Raw genomic sequence first — 27,474 nt, forward strand, 5'->3', positions numbered from 1 at the left:
CTGCACAAAACCAGTGCTGTGCTGGGCCTTGCACCAGCACAGAGAGAGGGAGGAAAGGAGAGCAGACGCCTTGTAGGGCCCGGGCTGAGCTCCCTCATGGCCGTCTGCTCTGGGAGGCTGCTGGATAATCGAGGATGTTTGCCATTGCCGGGCCTGTACCTTTATTTTTAGAGACCATCTCTGAACTTTGTGCCTCCAGGGCAAACCCTGGCATCACCTGTGGCTGGGAAGCCCCGTTATGGAGGAAGGAGTCCAGATCCTGCAGAGATGCCTCCCACTGGGTGCACAGTCTGCGTGGGGTCGGAAGGTAAATCCATGGCCGCTGCAGCAGGTGAAGCCAGGCGGCGTTCAGGGAGCCAAATCCTCATCCTAAGCCCTCCTGCTTCGTGCAGACCACGCCGCAGCCAGATCCTCCCGTCGTCTCAGGCTGCTGGGTTTGTGGTTTCCTTTCTCACGGTCCTGCTTCTCCTTACCCCCACCTCACCCCATCACCTGCAAATGCCTGGCTGAACCCGAATTTAAAACGCATTTAAGCAAAGCCTTGAAACGTTTCCCTCGCTAGGACTGTCCCGGTGCCAAACAATCTGCAGACATTTCCAGCACCGCCAGCACCTCCTCTCGCCACAGCTGAGCCAGGCTGCCGTGCCAGGAAGGGACCGCGCGGCTGCCTCCCGCCAGTGAGCCTCACGCGGTGGGGGGACCACCGGTTTGACGTCCCCACCCAGGAGCCTGACCCCGAAGCAGAGCCCCGCGCCGAGCCATCCCACGCTGGCTGGCCGCTCCTCTCGGCGCTGAGCGTGCTGGCGCAGGCTCGCTCTCGCCGAGCCGTGTTTAAATACCGCAGCGCGCTTCAGAGCTCACCCCACCACCGAGACCAACGAAAAGTAAGTCTGCTCGGTGCAGTGAAAGGTTTTTTGGTTTTTTTTCTCTCTCTCTCTGGCTTTTCTGTTTCGGACGGCAGCCAGCTTGTCCTGGCAGCGAAACCTCCGGGTGAATTTTGTGCGTATGAGGAGCGGGGAGGACGAAGGGAGAGGGACTGTGCAAAAGACAGGGCGGGGGGAAACGCTGCAGGGTTTCACCTCCTTTCTCGCAGCACGCTGCCGTCCCACGAAGGCTGGGAGTGTGCCACAAAGGACCTTGGCCCCCAGGAAGGGTGCGTGGGTGCCCACCCGTGAGCGTGGGTGCCCACCCGTGAGCGCGCGTGCTGCTGGCAGGCGTCCCGGCGGGTTTTCCAGGGACGGTGGGAGCTGCCGGCGGGTCAGGATGTGACATCACCAGCTGGAGAAAAACCCTTGGCCCCGGGTTTCTGTAACGAAACCCCAGCGAGCGGCAGAGCGTGGCTGCTCTCCCTGCCGCGACTCTCCCCACGTCGCCGACCGTCCTGACGGGGAGCCTGGTGTGGACTTTTTTCTTCTTATGTTGTTTTTTTTTTTTTTCTTTTTCCTCAGTAAGAGCAGAAAGTGCAGTGGAGGGATTTGGGGCTGGAAGCCGGGCGTGCTGGGGGATGAGGTGAGTCCTTGGAGTGGAAAAAGCCCGTGCTGCACCCCCGAGGATGCTCCTGGGGTGCTTTTGAGCACGGGTTGGGCAAGACCTGGTCGGGTTGGCCTGGGAAGGAGCCATCCTTCACCCAGCAGGGACACGGATGCCTGCAGAAGGCTCTTCCCCTTCCTCCGGCGTGCCTCTGCTCAGCTGCCAGTGTGGAAATACCGAGGGAGCCTGGCTCGGGGATGCGGGAGGATCTGGGAGCGGCCGGCGGCCGGGCAGGTGTTCGTGCCAATGGCCGGCGGTGCGCAGGGGACGGCAGCCCGTGGTGTGGGGCAGGCACCCGTTTCCTGGGTGGGACAGTCCCAGCAGTGGCTTTGCCAGTGTGGGAGGGAGGGCGGAAGGTTGTGGGCAGGGGGGACTGGGTGAGAGCGAGCAGTGGCGATGGGTTTTCAGCAGCTGGCTTGTCTCCTCTCGTCTTTTTCCCCGAGCTCGCAGGCCTGGAGCTCCTGGTGTGTTTGGGATTACGGCTGTGATAACGCAGTGATCACTCTTGGGACTGAGCCAGAGCAGTCGGGCGCCGCGGAGGCCATTGGACACCTCTTTGCAGGGCTCCCAGCAAGTCACTGGCAGCAGCGGCGAGATCCCACCCCCCCAGGAATGAGGTACCCCCGAAGAGCCCTCAGCCTGACAAGGGCATCACCCCCAGAATGAACTAGACACGCTGCCTCCAGCCTGGAGAGATGGGGCTTTGCTTTTCTGCTTGGAGGCATCTTGGGTGACTTGGGAAAAGCCTTCTCAGTGTCCTTGGGCCAGGCTGTGGTCCCCAGGGAGCTGCTGCTTTGCTGGTGGCGTGGCAGGGAGGCAGGGCAAGGAGCGGGGCAGAGCGAGGGGACAGCGGAGACAGCCACAGGGCAAGCCAAAGTGTATGTGGTCCCATTCCTTGAAGCTGTACTGGGTGCATTTTGCATGAGCTGGGGATTTCCGAGCACGAGGGAGCTGGGGGAAGCACCAGCGTGGCTTCCCTCCAGCAGCTGTCCCCAGCCGGGGTGCAGGGGCTGAGTCCTGCTGCTGCTCTAAAGGTGGCTGCTCCAGAGATGGGTGCTCACACCTCTCGTTGGTCTCTGCGGCACCAGGGGGGTTTGCACAAGGAGGGTCTGGCGGCAGAGAGATGCTGCTGAGAGCTCAGGGCTTCTCTGCATCTCCCCCAGCCCGTGTGCTGGGCCTTGATTCCCCTCCCGGCATCTTGTCTTGGCTTATTTCCTGGAATTTTCCATCGTTTGGATTATATTTGGGATCGGCAGCCAATAACCCCGTTTCTCACGGACAGCCCAGCTGGGGCTTGGCTCCAGCAGGAAGCACAGAGGAAGCGGGGCCAGCACCCCGAGACCGTGCTCCCCAGCTTCCTCCTTCTGCAACCCCCCTTCCTTGGATGATTAAAAACAGACGTGGCTATTGCGAAGGGTGGAAAAGAGGGGATACTTCCCCCTCTCTAGGAGCCTCGTATGCCCACAGCCCCTGCTGGGGTGGCTGCAGTGCAAGGGATGCTCGGGAGAGGCAGCTTTGGCCTTTGGGGTGCTTCTGATGTACTTCGAAGTCCACCAAGAAGAAGCCCCTGTTCCAAGAATGCTCTAGGACAGGTTGAAGACCAGACTTTGCAAGAGAACTTCTCTGGGGCTTGAAGGGAAGCTCAGAGACAGGGCTGTCGAGTCAGCAGCCAGACAGTAACGCTTCCTAGAGCAGCGAAAAGCCAGCCGAGCCCCCGGGCCAGCTGGTTTCTGCTCAGACTGTCCATCTGGAGGCTGGCTGGCTGGCTGGCTGCTTCGGGGCTCTGGCAGACAGTGGCTGAGCTGATGCCTGCCCTGCTCCTCGGCCGGGGACAGGGCAGGACGGGACTTTCACGCTGCTTGTGGTGGGGAGAAGGGAATCCCCTGCAGCAGGGAAGCAGAAATAGACATCTGGGCGTTGGAAGGCAAGGTCCCCCTGGGGAAGCCTGAGGGGGATGTGCAGAGCTGGTAGCATTTAACCTGCACTTTGCTCTGTGATGCCTGGGGCCAGGTGGATCTGCGCTCTTCCTCCACGGCCTCCTCCCGCAGCGGTGGGAGCGGGAGTCTCCCTGCGGATTGCCGGTGGGGTTGGACCCCTTGCGCTCCTCAGCTGCTGCACGGCCAGCGAGGGCTGGAGCACGCTGCTGAAGTGGCTGCCTGCGGTTTCAAGCCGGATGCTTGTGCGAGTGTGTAACCGTCTCGGGCCAAATCCAGAGAGGATGCGCTCGGAGCTGCAGGAGGTGCTGCTGTTGGAGCCTTCCCCTCTCCTTCCCCTCCATGATTATTAATGCTTCCCAGGGCACTTGCTTCAGGGGGAAAAGTGCTTTGCCTTTGCTTTTGCAGCCCTTTATATAATGGCACCCTGGGGAGGGAGAGGAGTTTTGAGATTGGGGAAACTGAGGCAGGGCATGTGGGACGATCCCTGGTGCCCATCACCCTGGAGACCGGTGATGTGTCTGACTGATCCTGCTGGGTTTCTGACTAAAACTTCTTTGGGGTCAAAACCAGAGGTTTTCGTTGGTGACCTTGCCTCGTGCCTGCAGGACTGGCGGAAGGAAGCCCCCCCCCTCCCACCGCCTGCCTGCTTTCCCCTTTTGTTTTGCCAGTTTCTAAACAGACCTTTCAGAGTTGTTTTTAATTTACAACAAAGCCTTCGCCTTGACCTGCTCCTCTATGGTTTTCAAATGATAACAAAAGAAAAAAAAAGAGGTTAAGTAAAAAACCAAAACAACTCTCAAATCTGAAATTAGCGGCTTAGTTTGACCCTGAACTTACATCCCCCCTCTTCCAGTTCATTTCCTTTCGTCTCTGGACCTGCCAGCAATCTAGGAAATCAGTTTTTCACGCCTGCTACATCCCTGGCAGCGGCTCTGCCCTGCCCTCGCTGAGCTTAACCCTGCGCTCACTTGGATCTTGCTAAACCCAACTGAGTTTCGCTTCTGCTGCCGCCGGTAAAAACAGGGGCAGGACTGAAGCCAGCAGCGATCACAGCCACGGATGGGGTTTTGCAGCCATGCAGCTGGGTTTGAAGCCAGCCCTCTGCAAAGCCCAGGGTATTTCGGGAGCACGGATGGGGGTGAGCACTGAGCATTTCTCGGTGTGGATGTCCCATGGGAAGCAGCAGCTTCTTTCCACCCAGCAGCTTCGCTCATCCTCCTCTGACCGTACTCGGCGGGGACATGGGGTGACAGTGGGGAAAGTCATGCGCTTCACTCCCTGTCCGCTCCTGGGAGCGGGATGAGGTTTGATTTGGGGGTTTGTAGATGCTTCGGGAAGGGACGTCTGAGCCCCCGGGGTGCCGGCACCACCCTGTGATGGGAACTGCGGCGCAGTGAAGTGGGGTTGCAGCCCTTGCCAAGGCTCCTCTCGGGGAAGCTTTGATTTTGCACATGGGAAGCAAAGGCAGAGAGCTGCAGGTTGCCACCGTGGCACCGGTCCAGGCCCCGCAGGCACGGGCTGGCAGAGGGATGTGTACGGTCATGTCATAGGAAGCTGCTGTCTAAGCTTGTTGAATGGCAGCTCACCCTTCGGAGTTCCCAAAACAGGCAGTGCGAGAGACAATTTGGACTTGGACAGGTCTCCTGTCCCACCCCAAGCCCCAGCAGACCATGGCCTGATTTCCAGGAACAAGACAGCCCTGGACATTGGGCTCAGCTGAACTCTGCACCGTAGCTAAATCTTGGAAGATGTCCCATTGTCCATCTCTGTACCTGTCCCAAACACTCGGTCAGGGATGGAAGAGGACCGGCTGAGCTGGATGCACAGAGGTGGGCACCAGGAAAATCTGGTCTTGCATTCGCTGCTGATACCCTTTTCTGCCAGTTAGACTCAGGATGCATCTGAGTTTGTTCCCAAAGGACTTTGCCTTTCTTCCCAGAAAGTGAGGCCAGGTGCTTGGTCCCTGCCCAAGGGGAAACTGAGGCTCTGGTGACTTTGCAGAGCCTGTTTGCTCCCAGCTGGTATGTCCCATCTCGGTGCCCCGACTGGAAGGACCATAGCTGGTACTTCAAGCCGCAGTCTTGGTCTCTGTGCAGCTCCCTCCCTACACCACTCACGTCCTTCCCTGCACGTCGATCTCTCTGGGCAGTGAAAGCTTTGGAACACGGTAGACAAATAATCTGTTTTTTGGCCCGGCGTCTTTCCCTGCTTCTTTGGGTCGTAAATCCCAGGATGTGTTTTTGGCTTTGTGTTAAATTTAATTTCTAGAGAACATTTTTCTCCAGTAAGGATTCACAAGGCCTTTTAGTCACTTGGTCATTTGGTAGGAATGCTGGCGAGGATCCTGAAAGCAAAACCACTTGTGTTATTCCGGCGTGTGCTGCTGCCCAGGGCACAGAGAGGCTGCGGTGCCGTGCCAGCGTCCCGCGGGCTCAGGGGACAGGCCTGCTCCAAGCACTCGGGCAGCAGCGGGTTTTGCTCCCCCCTTCCCAGGAATCTCTAACAGATGCGTGGTAGGAAAACACCTGGCAAATGCTTAGCAGATTTGTTGCCTTTTTTTTTTAAGCTAGTGTTTTATTTGGGTAGTACTGAAGCATGAAGCAGGGACATCTTCCACCAGACCAGGCTGCTCAGAGCTCCATCCAGCCTGGCCTTGAACACTGCCAGGGAGGGGGCAGCCACAGCTTCTCTGGGCAACCTGTGCCAGGGCCTCACCACCCTCATGGTGAAGAATTTCTTCCTAATATCTAATCTAAATCTGCCCTCTTTTAGTTTGGAGCTGTTCCCCCTTGCCCTGTCACTGCACACCCTTGTGAAAAGTCCCTCTCCATCCTTCCTGTGAGACAGTATTAGAAAAATACTTTGAAAAAACCTTGTACCGCTGTGTGAAGTTCTGTGAGGCATCGACGTATCTCAAAAGACGTTAAAGATAGTATATCTAGTAGACAAGGTCCTGTGCAGCCTGCTGTAGGTGACCCTGCTTCGGCAGGGGGGTTGGACTAGATGACCCACAGAGGTCCCTTCCAGCCCCCACCATTCTGTGATTCTGTGAAGCACATTCCCACCTGCCTGGTGAGTGAGAGCAGCTTGCAGGGTAACAGCAATCCAGTGGTGGATGGTGCAGAGATGCAGTTGTGCGATGAGTTACGGGGCAGAAGGATGCCTTCGGGAGATGAGATGCATCTTCTCATCACCCCGGAACAAACATGACCACTGCTTGGAAGAGCCTGCAAACAGCAATGGCTCCTGCAGCCAAGCGAATGGAGCCAAGGCCAGCAGAAATGGCAACACAGAGAAATAAATGTCTGTTGGCACCGTCTGCGTTGCTGGAATCCCAGGGAAACTTCCTGGGTTAGACCCCAGTCCCCACATGTGTTGATGTTAACCCGGAGGGACTGTGTGACCTGGTGGCATTGGTGTGGTCGAACACGGGGATGACCAAGCTGTTCACCCTCCATCCACCTGGCAAAGAGAAGGAGGGCACAAGCTTGGTGCGGTGCCCGTCCAGCCTGGCGGTGGGGCATGCTCTGGGTTTTGTCTGGGTGCTGGGCACAGGGGCTGCTCGGCTTTGTCGGGGGTCGCGGGCTGGCTGGGGACAGGGATGAGGGAGCTGCAGGGCAATTAGTGGGTGCTGCATCATCCCCGTCCCGGGAAGCTGCCGAGTGTCAGGTGAGGAAATCCTGACTTCTTGTTATGTGCATGACTGTTTATTTTTGCTCATTTGAATGGTCTTTATGTTTCAGCCAGAGCCCTCTGCCGCTGGCTGGTGACAGGGGAGAAAGGAAAAACGATCTGTGTACGAGGGCAGGGGCAGTGACAGGGTGGGGACAGCCCCATGTGCTGCTTCGGCAGTGGCAGCCCCGTGTCCCGGCCTCCTGGCAGAGCCGGTTAGTGACAAGTGCTTTGGGGGGGCGAAAGCCCCCGAGGGGCTGCTGGCCCCCTCCTCCGACGCTGGCTGCCGGGCCGGGTGCTGCTCAGCCCCAGCACGACAGCCTGGATGCCTCATCCCGCAGGGAAGCCCAGCACTTCCGACGTTACTGGATTAGGACCCCCATTGCAGTAGTTGCGTATAAATATATGTGTACGTACATGTATGTGTTTTAGGAACTGTTATGCATTAGGAACTCCCCAAGAAGCTTTTAGAGGTGTTATCAACAGGATGTGCCTTGAATATGCAACAGCCGGATGGGAAGCCCCGGATGAGGGCTTTTCTTTATGGCCTCTCTGTTCCCAGAGTCCCCAGGCCTTTGCTGGCCCCCCTCGGGACTGCTGTACTGGAGACCCTTCCCCTCAGGACAGGCAGGAGGCACGATGTGATGCCCGCTCCCTCCATCAGCTGGCGTTTTGGAGAGCTCGTGCTCTTTTCTTGAAGTGAGGGCGATCTGGCTGCGATATCTGTCACCCCATTGATTGACAGAGTTGATTCGGCTGATCTGGCTGGCTAGGCAGGTGTCCCCTTCCTCCCTCATTGCTCCATGTGCATCCCTCCTGAAGCTGCGCGCTCAGTCAAAGAGGACGACCTTCCCCAACAGAGGCGTACCGTTGTGAAGGGCCTAGAGAACAAGTCCTGTGAGGAGCAGCTGAGGGAACTGGAGTAGTTTAGTCTGGAGAAGAGGAGGCTGAGGGGGGACCTTATTGCTCCCTGCAGCTACCTGAAAGGAGGTTGTAGTGAGGCAGGTGTTGGTCTCTTCTCCCAAGTAACTAGTGGTAGGAGGAGAGGCCTCAATGGCCTCGAGTTGCATCAGGGCAGGTTTAGGTTGGATATAAGCAAAGATTTCTTTACTGAAAGAGTGGCCAGGCATTGGAACAGGCTGCCCAGGGAGGTGGTGGAGTTGCCATCCCTGGAGGGGTTCAAAAAACATGTGGATATGGCACCTCAGGCCATGGTTTAGCAGGCACAGTGGTGTTGGGTTGATGGTTGGGCTTGATGATCTTAGAGGTCTTTTCCAACCTTAATGGTTCTATGATTCTGTGATTCTAAGTGGGGAACAAGCTCTTCGACACGGCCGGAGTTGGCTGCCTGGGGAAGGGGAGGAAAAAGTATCCAAGAAATATCTCCCAGTCATTATACTTTGGCAATAAATGAGGATAACAGGGCTGGAGCTCTTAAAATCCCACCCAGCCACATGAGCTGGAGAAGATTTGCAGATATCCCAGTATTACAGTCATACTGCATAACATTGCATGATGGCTGTGGCCCCTTCAGTGGGGCAAAAAGCATTAAATAAACATATGGTTTCAGGTCTGTTACCTGGGCACAGCAGTGTGGCAGGGTTTGGTACCACCATGCTGTGAGCTACGTAATGGCGGCAAAGCATCACTCCAGCCTGCGAGAAAGGCTGTGGCTAGCACACTAACAGCACCCACACCAGGGTTTGCACTTGCACCCACACCACGGCTCTCCCCGTGCTGGCTGTGGCAGAGAAATCCCTGCCAGGCAGATCCTGCTGGTGTTTGGGGTGATCCCTAGGTCCTGCTGCCTCCCAGCAATGTCCCCATGGGTGGGCTTTGAGGGGAGCACAGGGATTTGCTTGAAAGATGTTTAGCTGGTCTCTGCTGGGAAAAATCAGCACAGGACTAATTTTAAAAAACAGTTTATATAGCAAGCTTTTGGCTGAAAGCTGTATTTTTAATGATGAACATGCATCCAGGTTTGGCTTGGGCACCATTCCCTCCTGCTCGTGACTTTGGGTAAGTCACTTCCCCTTTCCATGAATCTTTCTCTTCCTTTTTTTTAAATTTTCTCCATCTCCTCCCGTCAGGGGGAGGCTGTTGGAGGACCTTCTCTTCCCTAAGCCTCAGAAAAGCATTTAGCACAAGGGGGCCTTGATCTCCCATTAACACCACCAGTGATGAGCGCAGGCAACTAAATGCATGAGCTTCTTTCAGCCTGTCTGGGACAGCCTGGGACAGATGGGATTTCCACTGGAGCTTCAGGGAGGAAAATGAAAAAAAAAAGGGAAATACAGCAGCCCTGGTCTGCGCTACTGACCAGGCAGGAAGGGGTGAGCTCAGCGCTTTGCTGAGCCGTGACTTCCAGACCGCGTCACCCGGCTCATCGGCTGGGCTGGCCACCCCAACTGCTCCTGTGTGCATTGTGTGCGCGCCTGGGGGGCCGGCCGCATCCTGGCACGTCGCGTTGCTCTGCTGGGCCGACGTTTCCCTCCTTCGGATGCAGGTTTTGTTCTTTTGAACAAACACACGGGGCAGAACAACAAAAATAATCCCCCCTTTTCCCATTGATCTCGGTGCTGGGGCTGTGTGAACCAGCAGCCAGCTGCGATCGCAGCGCAGTCCCCGGGGCATTGCTTGCCAGCCGCTGCAGCAGGGTCAGGGGTTATTTGTACTGAGAAATTCCTGGGAAAGAGACGCTTCCCCTTTGCTGGAAGAGGAAAGGGCCACCAGGTTGGGACTGTCTAAGCTGGTGAGCCTCACTGATATCATGGCTCTTGCTTTATTGCAGCAGTTATCAATAAAAGCCCTGGAGGTAAGAGGCTGGCTGGAGCCTGATGAGCTCCTGGCATGCTCAGGAGGGAGGAAGGGCTCTGCCTGCCATTGAGCTGCATGGGGCATGTGCAGCAGCGCTCACCCTCTCCGGTGCTGGGAGCTGCTGTGTGAGGTGGCAGCAGCGGCTCCAGCTCACCTCGGTGAGTGCAGAAGGGCCAGGAGCTCACTCCAAATCTCCATCCTCCTGTGCTGCCACAGCAGCGGGGCCAGCCAGCATCCTGGTGCAAATTCATCCCTGCAAGCGTGCCCACGCGTGCAGCGGCCTTCATAGGTGACCGAAATATCTCTTTCTCCTCCCAGAAACCTCCACCCCTGAAGACCCCAGCCTTGGGTTTCACGTTGCATCAAGCCTCTGACCTCACCCTGGCTGGCCCTGCCCATGATGGCCTTGTGTCTCAAGCAAGTCTTCAACAAAGACAAAACATTTCGTCCCCGAAAGAAGTTTGAGCCGGGCACCCAACGCTTCGAGCTGTACAAGAAAGCCCAGGCCTCCCTCAAGTCCGGACTGGACCTGAAAGCGGTGGTGCAGCTGCCTCCTGGTGAGAGCATCAACGACTGGATCGCCGTGCACGTGGTGGACTTCTTCAACCGCATCAACCTCATCTATGGCACCATGTCGGAGTACTGCACGGAGAAGAGTTGCCCCATCATGTCGGGTGGGCTCAAGTACGAGTACAGGTGGCAGGACGATAGCAAATACAAGAAGCCGACCAAGCTGTCAGCCCCGCAGTACATGTGTATGCTGATGGACTGGATCGAGATGCTTATTAACAACGAGGACATCTTCCCCACCAGGATAGGTGAGTGTGCTCTGCTTCTTCGTGGGGACGCTGGGGTTGTAACCAGTGCAGGTTCCCAAGCCGCTGGTGCACCTCAGGGTTGGTATTGCTGACGTTTGCGATCCCAACGATTGCAGCCTTTCCTGTTACAGGTGGTCCTCAGTGTCCATCGCACCGCCCCTCGCTGCAAATTGAGCTTGGGATTCCTCGTCCAGCTCCTAGGCAATGGGGAAAACAATGTCGTTCTTTTCTGTGCTTGAACTTTTTACACATGTTCTGTAACTGTAAGAAACAAGAGCTGGCAGGTCATCAGCTGCCTTGCCCTTCCTCAAGGAGCTGAGCCGCAGGGCTGGTTAGAGGTGGTCATCACATTCCTGCAGCGTGCTCTTCTCTTGACTAACCAACTCCATTTCCTTCTGGTTTTCCATGTAGGTTCATGCTCCCAAGGTCTAACCCTTGCCCCACCTTGCTGCTCCACTTCTCAGCTCCTTTCCATCTCCACTAATTCATCTCAGCACTGATTATACATCACATCTTGCTGTTTAGCTGAGGCATCGACCGAGCAGAGATGCCTGACCCAGAATCTGGCCTTTCCAGCTGCCAACCCCCAGTGTGTCAAAAAGTTTGGCCTCAAGAGCTTGCAGCAGCTGCCAAAGGCAACACAGCTTGCAAAGAAACCCCTCTGCTGCTCACCTGCAGCGCCTGGCAGCTGCTGGGGCTGATATTAGCCCTGCAACTTTTAAGTGCTTTCTTGTAGTTTGGGGAGGTGAGTTCAAGGGTTGGAGCTGAAGCGTTGGGCGGTGGGGCTGCCAGAGCCTCAGGTCGCACCTTGGAGCTGTTGGTTTTCAGATGAAATGCAAAGCTGCTTGAATGTAAAGGAAGATTTTAGGAGCTTTGCTGGGAAACACCTGGCTTTGCAAGTCTGCTTGACCTTTTTTGTTTTCCCAAGCAACACAGCTGGCAGCCGCATGGAATCAGTGCAGTTTAGGCTCAGGATTTTTGTTAATACACTGGGAAACACTGAAGAAAATGGTCTGTGTGGGATTACTGGCTGCCACTAGCTGTTGTAGCCCTGTGTGGCTGTGCTGTAGCATCTAGTTGTGTGTCTGTTTTGGGAAAGTCTCCAGCCCTCAGAGGCTCAGAGACCCCTCTGATCTCTGCAAGCAAGAGAGAGGCAGTGCCTGCAGGCTGGTTGTGCCAAACTCTGAATTTCAGCCTTCTGGGGTGTAGTGACCCCCCCAGACCCCTGGTCTGACCTGGCTGCACTGGCTATGCCTGGGTTATGGTGATACCATCTGCCTTCTGGGCTTGCTTTTTCTCCCCCTCCATCACCCGAAGCCACGACCTGCAGAAACAGCCGCCTTCTTCCCCTCGCTGTCGGTCTGGGTAGCGCGGCGCCAGATCCCCGTGCTGGAGGACAGGCAGGCAGATGGGCTGCCTTTGGGGAGTGAGCCCCTGGGATTCACCAGGGGCATCTGCTCTGCCAGCCAGGCATCCCTCCCTCGCCGGCCCGGCGGGCTCCCCGCGTCCCAGCGGACGGAGGAGGCTGGAAGCGTGGCTGGCCAACAGCATTGGTGCGAGATGCTCCGTGCCAGCTGCCCCAGCTCTGCGGGGCACAAGAAAGTCCCCACTGATTCTGGCTGCAGCTGGGCACAGGCTCGCTGCTGCCAAGGGGCAAAGCGGCAGCCACAGGGTACAGGCTGGGTTTTCCTCTTCCCGAGGTGGCTTGTTCCTAAGGAGAAGCTCTGCACGCCACTAAAAGCAGGGGCGCAGACATGGATTTACCCTGTTTTCCCTCCAGCCAGAAAGGAGAGTGTCCTGGTCCAATCTCATGCCTTTCAGGTGGAATTTGGGATGTGAGAGTGCTTGAAAGCTGCTTTGGGGACAGGGAGCCTGAAAGCTACAGAAAGCAGGCAGCCGCGGAGGGACGGCGGCATTGCTGCATCCGCCGCTCTCCCACAGCTCCCTCTGAGGTGCAAAACTCAGATACAGTTGTGGCCCCGCTGGTTTTCACCCCATTTCTGGCACTTCTCCCTCCAAGGTATAACACATCCCTATGTGGGGAGGGATGGCTGGTGCCTCTAGCCTCCACTTCTCCTTTCCTTCTGGCGTGGGGGCAGTTCTGGGTGAGATTGGGGCTGGCTGCACGCAGTCTTGGGGCAAACTCATATTTTTTTCTCTTCCAAAGCCATTCCTGGGGTCCCTCTTCCAAGCCCCTTTAGTGGGGGGACCCTTGTGTCCCCTACTGACTTCAGTCCCCTTGCTGGCACGTCTTGGTGCTTCTGGCCTCGCACACACGAAAGAGAACTAAGCCTGAGACTGCACTTTAAAACACACGAATGGCTGTTGTGGGTGGCAGGGGAGGAGCGAGCCGGCAGCACTTTGTCATCAGTGTGTCCCCAATTAACTGCCTTTCACTGGCCTGCCTTGTGCGCTGGGTAATTGCTCGGCAGCTCTGGCATTTCAGAAGATGGAGGTGTTTGGCCAAAGGGAAAAGTCACATCCGCCCGTTCCTGACGGGCTGCTCCTCGTCACCGCACCGGATGACGGGGGAGGCTCGGGACGTGCAGCGGGGGGGATGCAGGGCTCGGGGACAACAGCCAGGACGAGCAAATGGAGATGCTCAGCCTCCCTCCTAAAGAGCCAGCCCCTTGAGAAAAGACCCAGGACACAGGGAATAAGGCACTGAGAGGACACAGAGGAGATGTGAGCTGTTTTAAGGAGAGGGAGAAGTCTGACAAGGCGATCAAGGGAAAAATAAATTTCATGCTTTGAGGTTGAGGTGAGGCTCTTCAATATTAGCAGTAGAGATGGGATTTAGCATGAAGCTTTGTTCCACTCCTGCTTGCACCAGAGACGTCCACTGGCACAGCTGACCACCATCTCTGTGGGCGTTTTTATGAGCTGTGTGCATCTCAGCTTTCTCTCCGGGCCTCTCTCTGCCATGTGTAATAAAACTGTCCCACCACAAAGATTTCCCTGGCCAAGACCTCCTGACCACAGACAAAACAGACTTTTTTTTTTCTCTCCTCTTTTTTTAGAAAAAGTGTTCCCCAAACTTGCTAACGTTGTCTGAGGCTAACCTCAGCATCCCTCTCCATCTAAAGCTACAAAGCATGATTCAGCGGGGCTCACTCATGGCTGTCCTGACAGTTAAGGGGGAGGTATTTCATGGGTCAGAGCAGGGAAATCCTTCACCCTGGGGTGAGAGGCTCAGCTACAAACAAGCAGAGATGGTTCACTGGCTTGTAGGCTCACTGGGTCCTTTGGCATCAGGGGGCAGACCTTGGCTGGGGTAAATGGGCACAACTCCAGTGATCAAAGCTGATTTGCACCACTAAAGCACCTGGTCCATCAGAGGTGTCAGAGGTGGGAGGGGAGCAGAGTGACCCGGGTGACAAAAACACCTTAGGTTTAGCCAAGCTGCAGGATGCAGAGCTCGTGCTGGCTCTGCAGTGAGGCCAGCGGGGCAGCCGACATTCAAAACAGCAGTGAGGGAGCCCGACCGCGGCAGACCTGGACAGGCTGGAAAGTTGGGCAGAGAGGAACCTGATGAGGTTCAACAACGGCAAGTGCAGGGTCCTGCACCTGGGGAGGAACAACCCCATGTACCAGTACAGGCCTGGGGCGGACCTGCTGGAGAGCAGCTCTGTGGAGAGGGACCTGGGTGTCCTGGTGGACAACAGGTTGACCATGAGCCAGCAGTGTGCCCTGGCTGCCAAGAAGGCCAATGGGATCCTGGGGTGCATTAGGAGGAGTGTGGCCAGCAGGTCGAGAGAGGTTCTCCTCCCCCTCTACACTGCCCTAGTGAGGCCCCATCTGGGGTACTCTGTCCAGTTCTGGGCTCCCCAGTTCAAGAAAGATGAGGAGCTACTGGAGAGAGTCCAGCGGAGGGCTACGAGGATGGTGAGGGGACTGGAGCATCTGTCCTATGAGGAGAGGCTGAGGGAGCTGGGCTTGTTCAGCCTGGAGAAGAGAAGGCTGAGACGGGACCTAATGCTTATAAATATCTGAAGGGTGGGTGTCAGGAGGATGGGGCCAAGCTCTTTTCAGTGGCGCCCAGCGACAGGACAAGGGGCAATGGGCACAAACTGAAGCACAGGAAGTTCCGTCTGAACATGAGGAAGAACTTCTTCCCTCTGAGGGTGACAGAGCCCTGGCACAGGCTGCCCAGGGAGGTTGTGGAGTCTCCTTCTCTGGAGATATTCAAGACCCGCCTGGACGAGGTCCTGTGCAGCCTGCTGTAGGTGACCCTGCTTCGGCAGGAGGGTTGGACTAGATGACCCACAGAGGTCCCTTCCAACCCCTACCATTCTGTGATTCTGTGATTCTGTGACAGCTTGTGCCCGGACAGAGATAACCTGCAAGACTGCAGCCCTCGGATGGCACACTCGCACTGGTAGAAAATCCCTGTGGTGGTTTAATGGGGCCAGGGGGACTGTTAAGTCCTCTTTGTACCACAGCAAGGGTTGGGAGGAGATCCTTCGTCTTCCCCATCCCCAGGGAAATCCGCCTGCAGGGCTTAGTCCCACTTAAAGGCTTTGCTGTACAAACCTTCCTCTGGAGCAGAAACCTGTTTGTCTGCCCATCAAGATGAGACAAATCCCTGCGTGGGGCGAGCTATGCCAAGCCCATCGCTGTAAATCGACAGCAGCAGCAGCTTTCCCAGATGACCCGTATCAGTTTGCATGTGCTAGCGCTCTGTTCCCATTCTTCCAACCACTGTAGCTGTCCTGAAAATTGCATTTAGATGGAGAATAAGCATTGTTCCCATGCAGGGAGAGGAATAAATGATTATACCGGTGTATTTTTACCAGCTGGTAAAACTATAGCAGTAGATTTCTTCAGTGAGAGGCCACGTGAATAAATTACCACCTGGAAAATATCGGCTCCTCCCAGTAATCGCTCTGCCCCGTGGTGCCTGGTTTTAGGGAGCTGGTGCTGGGCAGCAGCATGCTGGGGAGAAGAGGGGGGTGGATGGGATTTGCGGGGCCCGTGGCAGTCGGCTGTGTCTGCCCCCGTCAGCCCAGCGCCAGGCTGCGGGCTGCAGAAGGCCAGGTGTCCTGCATCGGCACTATCGCGGCTGCTGACAGCTCTCCGTCACTACATCAAGTGCAGACGCGGGGTTTGGAGCAGACCCAGCGCCGGAAACACCCTGCGCTCTCTGCCAAATGTGCCTGGGGCTCTAAAGAGCATCAGTCACAGGAGATTTTGGAACAGTTCTTGGAAAGCTTTTCAAAACTCAAGCTCTCCCATTCAAGCGCGGTCCCAAAACAATTATAGAAACCAGAGAAACTTGGTGTGAAATTATCCGATACTTTCTCTCCATAACAACAGAAGAAAAATGTTCAGAATTCAGCTAATTATTGCTGTTCTCTCAGCTGGCTATTTTTTACATGATTTGTCTTTTTTTTTCTGCCCATGTTCTTCCAAAATTAATACCACACCAGCTTGCAGATGCCATCACGCTGTTAGTTTTAAATGGGGCTTTAAAGACTTATTTTTAGGAAAAAATGAATCACTGAACACCATGGTGGCCAAAACGAAATTGAGAAATAACAACAACAACAATAATTCATCACATAGTTCACTGAATTACTGCTTTTGCAGAGGAAAAAACTACGATTGCCAAGAAGCAAAACAGCTTCCCAGTATTGATTCATCGTGAAAAAATTAAACTGGCTGGAGCACGAGGGTTAGAATGGGAGAGATGGCAGGGAGATCCAAGAGCCATTCGCAGTCCCTTACCGTAAGCGCGGGCCCTTTGTTACCTCTCATTTTCATTTCTTTTTACACGTGGTCCCACATGGTTTCCATAAGTTTTGAAGCAATCAGCACAGAGTGGGGAAAACAGATTTCTCGGAGCGGTCAATCACATCTTGGGGTTTTCAAGGAAAACATCCAAGATAAACTGAAGGTGCTAATTCATTTCAGGGCTGTGAGTCACGCCGCTCGCCAGCGCCCGGGCTGCGTTGCAGGGAGTGAAATTGTACCTGCTGTATTTACAGCTTTTGCCATGGCTTGGAGCATGGCTAAGGTTCTCCCTTTTCCGCCACCGTGGATGGCTGCCCTGCTCCACTCCTCCTGGGATCGGGCTGCGTTTCTGCCCTGGCACAGGCAATGCTCCCAGCCGCCGGCTGTCTGCTCTGCGTGCAGCGTCTGGGTAGCGCATGCCTGTGATCATGGGTGGAGAAAAAGAGCTGACCTGGTGTGTAAATGTTTTTCCCAGCATCTGAGCAAGCTCACATTTCATCCTGTGGTCCCCTCCTCATCACTCACGCAAGAAGAGTCAGAGGGGGGGGCTAGATTGTGGGTTTGCTGCTGCTTCCTCCAGAGTTGCTGGATGGTGAGAACCAGTGAATTAAATGTAATTTCGAGGCCTTTAAATCAGCCCGGGTGGGTTTTATGGTGTGCTGCTGTCCCTGGGGGAAGCTGGGACCAGCATCAGTGGGACATGCTGAGATGGCGTTGCTGGGTTGCTCTGTGTGTGTAGGACTGGGGAGGGTGAAGCAAACCCAAGAAACATCACACTGCCAGGGTGGTTTGTCAAAACTTGGGGCTTCATCCTGACGTTCCCCTGGTCCACCACACTCCTGCTAATAGGTCATCTCAGCCATGCAGAGTCAGTCCCACCAGCCTCATCTCTTCATCTCACCAAGCCGCTACTCGTGCTGTTTCGTGCCACTGTGTACCACCTCAGAGATGGAGAACGTCCCCCAAGCAAGGGCCACCACTACCCCACTCCCAAGTGCTGCTTATCGGCACATTGGCCACTAATGGGGTCTCTCTGCCGCCGCTGTAACGCCGATGTGCCTGGCCCAGCCTGGCAGGGTGCTGGGAGCCACAGCGGGAGCAGCCTCCTGCCCCGCACTTCTGGGGGACAGGCCCCATTGCTCCCTGCTTGCTGTCATGGTGACCCCTCCTAGCAGCCAGGAGGGCTCTGATGTGAACGTACGAGGGCCTGGCTGCTCGGTTTGAAGCTGAACATCTACACGGGCAGGATAGGTGCGTGGCCAGTGCCAAGATCCCTGCCCCAGGGCTTTCCCCTGGCTGGGATGTGCTGGCTGCAGTGCACGGCTGGCTGCAGGGAGGTGGCACAGCCTGCTCTCCCTGTGTCCCCTCGAGTGCTGGAGAGGATGTCACATGTGTTGTCTGCTGGACATCCGCTGCGCCAGCAGCGTGACCCAGGACAAGACGTATTTATGGCGGATCTTTCTGCTGCTCTCCCCGGGTTGGTCAGATGCAGCCTTTAGTGGAGAGCCCTTTCCTTTCAGCTCTCGGCGAGGGGATGGGGAATTTCTCCAGCTCCTTGCTGGCGTGCCCAGTGCCTGCTGGGGCTCCTGTGTGTTGCTCTCCAAGTCACTGCAGATCAGCAGCAACGCACAGCCGCTGCTGGCGGAGGCAACCTGCTTATCAGCTATCCGCCCCGCTTCCTTCCCGCAGGGAAGCGCTTTGATCAGCTGGCGCAGGCCCTGTGCCAGGCGCAGGGTCCCGTCGAGCATCCATAGCCTGTGCTGAGGGTCCTGGCACAGGAGGTGCAGACGTGGCTGCAGCGTGGGCAGGGGAAGCAGGGCCTGACGGCCCAGGGTTGTGCCCTGTGCTGCTGGGGCTGCCTGTGCCTCCCCGGGCATGGGTGCGAGTGAGAGGGGTGGTGTGGGGAGACAGAGCCGACCCCCGTAATCCCCGGACACAAAGGACCATGGTGGGGGGTGGTGTCATGACATGGTGGGGTGAGGAGTGACCTGTACAAGTCCACTAGTGACAGCCAGCCACCGCTACAGCCTAGCCATGTCTGGAGGGGATGGCCACGCACTGACACCTTGTGATGGACACAAAGAAGAGCAGCCCAGCTCCACCTCCCAGGACCTGCTGCTGCTCCTGGGCTCATGTGAAAGCTCAGTGGCGGGGTAGCCCAGGAGGCTACTTATAGCTTGATGATATCTTTCCAGGCGTCATTAGGTATTGGATAGCTCAGCAGCTCCCATAGTTGCCGACAGCCACGCAATTTGGACTAGATGACCTTTAAAGATCCCTTCCAACACAAACTATTCTGTGATTCTACAATTTATGCTAAAAATCTCTCTTCCCTGATGATAGAGCTGCTTTTGGAGAACCCAGCATGTAGCTGGCGGGGTCTTCCCTGTAAGTCTCTCAGCTGCCAGCATGTTCATGAAGACTTGCTGGTAACTGATTTATAAAACAAGACGGTTCCTGACTAACCTCAGGACAGAAGTGGAGGAAAGCCACTTGTCACCATCTGCCAGCTCTGGAGGTGGTTCATCTAATAGCAGTATCTGGACCATAGATGCTGTCAGCCCTGGAGTCTGAGATCTTTTTGATCTGCTGTTCACTGTCTGATCTTATTTCTTTCTCAGCTCAGGACTGGGTTGAGGTTTGCTGCTTTCCTTCGCTATCACTCTTCGCAGTTTGGTGATAAAGTCTCGGTGACTGGTCAGGTCTGATTTCTTCCTCGCTGCCTGCTTTGACCCGAGGAGGCACCAGGCAAGTGGGACGGGTGACAAACCGGAGGCAACGAATGCGCTGCTGTCTGCGTGCTGGCACCTTGCTGAGTTCCTGGCAGCGACTGCTCACCTCTGGTCCCAGGGAGACAGGCTGTTCAGAACAGCGTGTATTCCCCAGCCGGGGCCCAGCAATGTGTGCTCATCAGAAATTACTTGACATGATTAATTTTTCTTTATTAAAAAAAAAGATGTTCTTGACTGGTTCTTCAAAGCTGGTCTGCAGGGGCCACCCTAACGGTGTGTCTGAGTCCCCAGCTGGGTGATTACAGCTTTTAATTGCTCAGCAAATTCTCACTGAGTGCAAAAAAGCTCAAATGAAGCTGTTGATAAAGCACCGTGTCCCTCCTGACTGCAGGGAAACCCAGAGATCTCTCTCTGATCCCTGCCCTTATCAGGCTGGCAGGCAAGGAGAGCTCTGCAGTCAAGGGTGCGGGGTAGAAGCAGATCTCCAGTCCCATCTCCACGCTGCTGGCCTGGGGAGAGCCTGGTTGTGCTTTGCCGGATGTGAACACCTTTCCCACAAAGTCCTAACAGGATCCGTTAGAACTGGCAGTGCGACAGGTGATGCCGAGGTCCCTGCTGCGGGAGCAGCCCTGGGGCTGCAGCCTGCTCATGGTGATGCAGAGCAGCGGCCGTGAATCAGTCTCAGAACCACCTCTCTGTGTTGGTGTGACGCTCAGCCGAGGCACATGTCCTCCTCCGAGGGGTGGCTGGGACATCCACCCGTGCCACAAGCACACGTGTTTCTGCCCTGCCGGCTGCACTCACGCTGTGCATGAAGCAGAGGGAGATCGGGCTGGGCTGGGGGTGACGCTGTTTCAGACCAAAGATCATTTTCTGTTACGAGTGCTGCGATGCTGAACCCGGCACCCGCCAGACCTTGGCCATCAAAAACACAGGCTCCACGCATGACGTTGGAGGGACAGATCCTTTGTGTTTGCCACCCACGGAGGAGAGGAGCATGGCACTGCTGCTGGGAAACAAAACTACCAGGAGCCTTTGGGAAAAATACCTTAATTGCCTAGTGAGGCTGATGAGAAAGATTCAAAGATAAAATCACCATTTGAATTTATTTTTTTAGCTAAGAGATTTGCCGATGCTTTCCACAGCACAAAATGTGTGAGCTGGCCATGGTTGAGCGGAGATTATTTGGAAAGATTTTTACGAGATTATGTGCTGCGTTAATAAGAAGCAAAGGGAGGAGGCTGGTACAACCGTGGGAAGGGAGGTTTTAATTTTGTTCTTTGCAAATTTGCATTGAATTGCTCAGGGGAGAGGAAGAAGCTTCAGGAAAACAAATTCCAGTTGTTTCACTTTCCTCCTCCCAAAAAATATGTTTGGGGTTTCAAAGCCATGTTTCCTTTAGAGATTTACCCCAGGCTTGCTGACACTGACTGTATCACATCTCTGAGATCTTCACTGTGATAGCAGTGCATTTAGACAAGGATGGAAATGTAGAGTATGAAATTATGTCCATGTGTGGGACAACACTAAAAGTATAACGCAATGTTTGGTGGGTGCCGTTCTTGAACAACCTGGGAGGACATCTCAGGAGGGAGCATCATACAGGTGCCATGAAATTACAACCTAAACTTCATTAAGATGGGTGGCTTTCTTCCTGTTTTAATGAGACATTTGTCTGAAACAAGGATCAGGAAAAAAGGTAGAAACCCCACCTGTTTCTGTTGATGCATCAGAAGTGATGTTTGAGGGTGTGGGGAGAAAGAAAAACAGTATGAACCATGCTTTTGATTCAGAGGACCAGGGAAGGTATCTTGTCTGCTGGGAGGAGGTTTAGTTTTGTTCATGGACGTGGGTAAATACAATTTGACTTCTGCTGTGCCTGCACAGGCTTGTAGGGGAAAGGCAGGGAGAGAGGGCAGAAAGATCCGCTGCCAGATTGCTCTGGATAGAGCCAGATGTGGAGAGATGTAGCCTCCTCCACTGGATGAGAAATTTTCCCTCCTAGGGCGACTCCTCAAATCCTCAGACCATGCCTGTGTGAAATTGCTAGCTGGGCAACGAGGAAGTATGTGGGAAGAGCTAGATGGCACATGGCCCCGGTGTAGCTGTCACTCTTGACATTAGCCAAAGGAGTCCTTCCTCATCATCCATGACTGCCTCTTAAGCATGACAGTGACATTTAAACGCCAGCTAGGTTTTTTTTTTGGAAATGGTCAAATGGCTTCCAACTTGCTTTGCAGGCGTTCCCTTCCCCAAGCAGTTCCAGCAAGTTTGCACTAAGATCCTCACCCGCCTCTTCCGTGTCTTTGTCCATGTCTACATCCACCACTTTGACAGCATCATCAACATGGGTGCTGAGGCTCACGTCAACACCTGCTACAAGCACTTTTACTACTTCATCAGGGAGTTCAGCCTCATTGACCATCGGGAGCTGGAGCCTTTGGTAAGGATGCCCCAGGGATGGGGAGGTGGAGGGGGTGAGAGTGGCGTGGGCTGAACACAGCACTGGTAGATTCAGGTGGGGACTGGACTCTGAGCAGTGCAGTCACCCTCTGTGGACCCTTTCAGCCACCCTACCTCAGAAGCACACCCATGTTTTCTGTCCCGTAACCATCAGCCTTAGTGCTTTGAGGGAGAACTTCCCAGCAACACTGAGGAAACCCTTTACCCTTTGAAAAACCCTCCTTAAACTTTGATTCTGCTGCCATGTCTGTGAATTGCTCTTCGGTATGCTCAGGACCACCGTAACATAGTGTCCCTCTATACTGTCTTGGTAGCTCTAATGCAATTTGCCCATCTAAGAGTTTCCAGCCCGTTGTGTCAGATTTGAGCCCAAGTATCCTCTCCGCAGTCTTGAGTTTTACTATTAGCAGACTAAGGTCACTGCTTGAGACCCTCGTGTGAATTACAGTGAGGCTGCAGGAAGGCAAGCCACTGTAGGACATGCAGCTCCAGACAACGGCTATAGAGGCCAAGCTGGAGAGGCCTTGCTGGAGCTCCAAGTTTCTCTGCAGCCTCCCTTGGGAAGCAATTAGCCAGGCAGAGAGTGAGAGTCTTTGAAAACAGCAGAACTGGTGGGAAGCAGAGGCCAGACAGCCCAGGCACAAAATGCAGTTAGTTTTGTAAGAGAAGCAAGCGTGTCACAGGCAAGGCTGACTGTGGTCTGACCTAGGGGAGGACACGTTGCAGTGGGGAGAAGAATTAATAGGGAACCCAGTAGTCAGCACGCTGTGCTAAGGGCTGCGTTGCGGAAAAGGCCGTATCCAGCAGCAGAGAGCCAGGGAAGACCAAGAGGATCTAATCCCAGAGAGAGAAAGAGCTGAGAAAAGTCCAGCATGAGCTGCCTGTTCAGGAGTATCTGGGGGCGGGGGGGAGGATATGATATCCCCCTGCCTCTAAGTGCCAAGCGCTTTACTCCTCTGCTTTCATTTGTCTCAGTCAATTTGCTGCCTGTCTGCTATGATCATGATTTGGGCGGATGGAGGGATGATGATCTAATCAGGAGAGATTTGAATGACAACAGCATCTACATTAATTATTTCATAGAATTTGATTGTGACTTATAGTATCACAATGGCCCTCAGCTCCAGAAAATGGCAGCTCAGTGTCACTCTGTTAGTCTTCCTCGCCACCGCTCCTCATGACAAACTTTTTTAGCATTGATATAGAGCCCATAATGGTGTCAACTCCTTTGACTGATGCTTGCTAATGTAAATAATTAGTACCTAATAGCCAAAGCAGAGGCTGACATTGCTAAACAGGCTTTCAGTGCCAGTGACTCACATGCAACATGAGATGATTTATGGGTCTGTATGAATCTAAGATTATGTTCCCGTGTGATGCAACCAGGGTTAAACTACAAGGAAATGAGACACATTTACCTCTGGTCTGACGGTGTCTCATTTCTTGGTGTGCTCATTGCCTGGCATCCAAGCCCCAGGCAGACCCAACCACATGGGACACTTCCTTCCTCCAGGCGATGACTTGCTGTGGGTGTGTATGAGAGTGTCCTGCAGCCAGAGGACGGCTGTATCCAGGAGGCAAAGCTGAGCTGAGGAGGGAGGAGCAAGTTGCTGCAGCTTATGAACAACTTCTGAAAACTGAAAGCGGTCCTTGTGGCCATGCTGTTACCCCAGGGAGGCTGCAGTTTGACACTGCCATCGGTCCCAAAGCCTGCACGGGTTAGGATTGATCCAGAAGCTTCCAACAGAATTTCTCTCTGCTGCAGGCAGCGAAAGCAATAATGGGGAGTTTCTTCATGCACATCCCATGGGCTTTCCTATGAGCCCCCAGGAGCCTGGTGTAGCTCCGGTTCATTGTGCTGTAGAGCGTGTGGGGAGCCCAGCGTTCAGGCGGTGCTGGCTTTGCTTCAGCAGCAGTTGTGAAAATGCACAAATAGTAACATCCAACCTCTGCAGCTCTTTACACTTGACCTCAGTCCACTTTCCTGTGGCTAATTACTCTCCCCAGCCCAGGACAGAGCACCAGTGACTTGCTTTGCTCATTCCACCTCTCACTGGGCTGCACCATAGCTGTTGCACTGCTCCTAAGTGTTATTCAGTCCCGAAGGATTAATCAGCTGGTTTGACACTTAAGCAAGGACAGACAGTGCATTGCATCTGCCTTCATTTTAGGCTAAGACTGCAGGGTTTATTTTTTGCAGGTTCTCACCGTTTGTGTAAAGGTGATAATTTCTCAGCAGGAATGAGATGAACTGTGCTTGAGAGGTCCAGTCTCTCTTAGCTGCCCCATGAACTCAGACAACTGTCCTAACCTTGCATTTAGATGGCCAGAGTTAGTCCCCATGAATCCCGTGACAGAGGATACTCCTGCCTGCAGAGGTGCCTGTTCCTGTGCATGTGGCTATGGAAGGCCACCAAGCATTTGGAAGGAGCACATCTGGAGCAGGACAGCAGGTCTGAGTGCTGTGTTGTGGTTGGAGCTTTCCAGATGTGGGCTTTCTACTGAGGAGCCCCAGTTTTCAGATATGGGTGTAATAAGAAAGAAAAAAACAGCACCTCCCCAGCCAGAAAATGTCCTGTTAGGCCCTAATAGCTTAGAAAAATTACAGAGATTGTGGGATGAAGGGGTTCTTGGTTTCTAAGACAGCCTCTGGCTGAATCTCCCTTTGCTTCCTCAGTTTCCCTTTTGTTAAGTTTCTCTGGGACATGATTTCTTAGCAGCAAATCTTGGGAGCCAAGAATGAGATAGATCCTTTGTACAGGCAGAACGAGTGAAAGGCAGTGATTCATAACAAATGAAGAAATATGGGGGCAGAGAGAAGCCGTGCACTTGCTTCCTTGATGGGGGCAGGTCGTGGTGCTGTGCAGCAGCACTGGCAGAGGTCCAGCTGGTTACGTACTACGGCAGAGCTGTGGGGATTTCCAGAGAGTGATGAATGCCATGGACATTCGGGGCCAGCCTGAGGAGCTTGCAGGCGGCTTGGCAGCCCACTGGCCACCCCAACCCATCCTGTTCAAGGCTGCTTTTGTGCATGGTGCTGTGCTAGTGGGGTGGGCTGGATGCTGTTGCAAGAGGACATTCACAGTCTTCTCAACGCCTCCTCTTCTTTCTCCTTCCGAGATGTTTGCAAACACTGCCCATTTGTAACATGATTTACCAGCTTTTCATCTGATGGCAGCGTTCTGCAGTCGAATGATTTTGCATGTTACTCCTACAGAGAAGCCCTCTCTTTGCCACTCTCCCCTGATGGATTTTAAAAACACAGCTCTCAGCTGAAGAGAGCTGAAGAGCTGAGATTTCAGCTTCTGTCCCCCTTGGTTATATCACTAAAGGGCCTTTTACAGGGTTACTCAAGGGTCATCCTACTTTCCTAGTTGTCCTTTTTTCAGAGTTGCGTCTTCTCCACAGATGGTCCTACTTCAGATCTATTTTGGGAGTACATTTTAATGTGCAAATCTTTCTCTGGGGGGTGTGAGGGGGTCTGTGTGCACACATAGATTCCATAAGCCATGAACCCGATGAGACAGAGAGAATCGCAGACTTTCCTTGCTGCAGCAATGTACATGATTTGCAAGCTACTAATTGAGCTGCTTAAGGCAAGGACAAGCACCACCTTCCACCAGCTGAAAGCTGGGCACCTTCCTAACGCAGCTGGCATGATGCCATCCTGGCTAAAGAAAAGTCTGTTAGGCCTAAGCAGAGCTTGCCCTCGCAGGAGGTTTCCTGTGGCCCTCTGTTATTAGCACTCGGTTGCATTGCGGTGTGACCGTGGGATCCCCTCCCAAAACCACAGGTCCTCTGGGTGAGCTGTTGTCACCTCCCGGAGCTAGAGCCCGGAGCAGCTCCGTGTCCTGTCTCCCGAGGCAGCTGTAAGTGGAGGCTCTGAGAGCGGCACCACCTCGTCTGGCTGCTCCGCGGCTGAGCCAGGAGCAGGACCTGCATCTTTCAGCATCTCAGCCAATGCTCTTTTCCTTGGACTGCTCTCAAAGCTAGGGCACAGCCAAAATAACCTCGTGCCACCGAGACCGAGGAGGATGCCAGGAAGGAGCTGCTGAGGCAGAGCAGTTCCCAGGAGGGCTGACATGGGAAATAGAGAAACGCTCCCCGAGACTCCTACGGTCGTTTTCTTGGGTTGTTTTTGGACACCTCCCAAACTGCCTGACACGTCACTCTGCTAAAACCCGTCTTTTGCACTTACTGTTTCCTTCTTTTCTCTCCCCCTTCAATGCAGAAAGAAATGACAGAACGAATTTGCCACTGAAGAATCTTGGCAGGCACACTCAGCTGGCTCATTGGGCGTCCAATGGGACAAGACACCCTGTGGTGGGAGGCCTCTTCCCAAGGACTCGCTCCGGGCGTTTCCGCTCAATGAACTATGAACACTGCAGAAGAGCCTCCTCAGGCCAGGGCCGAATCCTCAGCTTGCCAAGCATCTCTGGACAGTTGTGGGTTTTTTTAATAGATCCCAGTCTCTGTTGTATGGCTCCTGTTTTAGAAAGCCACTGATTTACTGGAGAACGAGGCAAGTTTGGTTGACTTTTGCACACTCGGGTTTCTCAGACTCAGTCCCACATCTGGTAACATCCCTTCAGCTACCTTTCCTCTTGTTTTGTCCTCAGCCACACTGGTCTCCAAATGGTTTATTAGTGATTCCTGCCCTGTGAGCAGGCATGACCTCAGCTACCGAGTAATGCCTGTTACCTGTCCCACATGCAATGGGTTTGTGGTAACATCTGAGCTCAGCTCTGCAAAGGTGGGGACATTTGATCCCAGGTGCCTTTATGTGGTTTGTTGCTGATGTACCGTTCTTCACCGAAGCTGTGAATGTCCCTCCTTCTGCCCTAATTCATGCTTTACCAAAGGGACCATTTTTCCCTGCAAGGGACTTTTCACGCTTGGCAGAGGGGACTTCACGATGTTCTGAGATGCATCCAACACTGCTTGGACGCATGGCAAGGTGGCCTCAGGACAGACAAGGCGAACCAGGCCACTTTTCAGTGTGATCAGCGCAGTCTACCTGAGAAAGACTCAGAAAGTAGTTGAAAGAAACTATTGACAGAAAACAACATTTTCAACATGTCAGCATTTCCTGACATGTTGTCTTGGCTCAAGACCAGCAGGTGCTGCCTCTGGAAATTTGTTGGCCATTATCCAACCCTATGGCATAGTAAACCAGGTGGAGAAGGGCTTCAAGAGACATCTAATCTACCCTGTTCTTCCAAAAAGGCAAGATCAGTCCTTCTTAAACCTTTCTGACCTTTTGGAAGCATACTATTGCTACCTGATCTGTGCCATTACTCCCCTGAAAGGTATCATATCACATCTCAAAATTTTTTCCCCTTCTGCTTGCAATGCCTGATAACTAGTGTTGTGTTCCCTGTGCCATTTTTCTTTCGACAAGAGTATTTTTTTTTTAAAACAGTTTTTGGGGGGTTAGAATCAAATCATCTGAGCCACAGCATTGTTATGTTTTGTTTCCTGCCCTTTTTCTGGGAAAGTTTGGTATACCAGACACAGCTGATAGTTATAACCTGGGGTTTGCCTGTTTGTGGGGTAGGGAGGGGATGTGGCTGAAAATGTAAATATTTAGGCCAACATTAAAGTGCACAAGTGAATTTTTAGTGCTCAAAGCACTTGTTTTGTTGTGAAAATCTATTTTTTTAATCTTGTGTACCAGATGTATATTTTTACATGGAAATATAACAGAGCAAAATGGACACAAAAAGACATGATACATCGTTCCAATATTTTCTGTGTAAAATAATCAGTAAA

At 53.9% G+C, this 27,474-nt stretch overlaps 1 protein-coding gene across 5 annotated transcripts; it reads left to right on the forward strand.

The window, feature by feature from the left end:
- Positions 1 to 657: 657 nt before the first annotated feature.
- MOB3C (MOB kinase activator 3C) lies at positions 658 to 27,474 on the forward strand. Of its 5 annotated transcripts, XM_075424554.1 has the most exons (6): positions 658 to 884; positions 1,449 to 1,509; positions 1,981 to 2,147; positions 10,275 to 10,774; positions 21,480 to 21,682; positions 25,934 to 26,055. In XM_075424554.1, exons 4-6 carry the CDS (start codon positions 10,354 to 10,356, stop codon positions 25,961 to 25,963), a joined length of 654 nt encoding a protein of 217 aa, XP_075280669.1. In that variant the 5' UTR covers positions 658 to 884; positions 1,449 to 1,509; positions 1,981 to 2,147; positions 10,275 to 10,353; the 3' UTR covers positions 25,964 to 26,055. The 5 variants fall into 5 exon arrangements, with proteins under 5 accessions (XP_075280669.1, XP_075280665.1, XP_075280667.1 ...); XM_075424550.1 differs by lacking the exon at positions 21,480 to 21,682 and having other exon boundaries at positions 25,934 to 27,474; XM_075424552.1 differs by lacking the exons at positions 1,981 to 2,147; positions 21,480 to 21,682 and having other exon boundaries at positions 25,934 to 27,474.

Source organism: Opisthocomus hoazin, chromosome 6 (assembly GCF_030867145.1).
Source record: "Opisthocomus hoazin isolate bOpiHoa1 chromosome 6, bOpiHoa1.hap1, whole genome shotgun sequence".
Classification (NCBI taxonomy): domain Eukaryota; kingdom Metazoa; phylum Chordata; class Aves; order Opisthocomiformes; family Opisthocomidae; genus Opisthocomus; species Opisthocomus hoazin.

Bases quoted from the DNA above. Each gene is read 5' to 3' on its own strand.
- MOB3C (XM_075424550.1), top strand. From the start codon at position 10,354: ATGATGGCCTTGTGTCTCAAGCAAGTCTTCAACAAAGACAAAACATTT. The intron at 10,775-25,933 runs GTGAGTGTGCTC...CCTTCAATGCAG, and splicing joins CATCTTCCCCACCAGGATAG to AAAGAAATGACAGAACGAAT.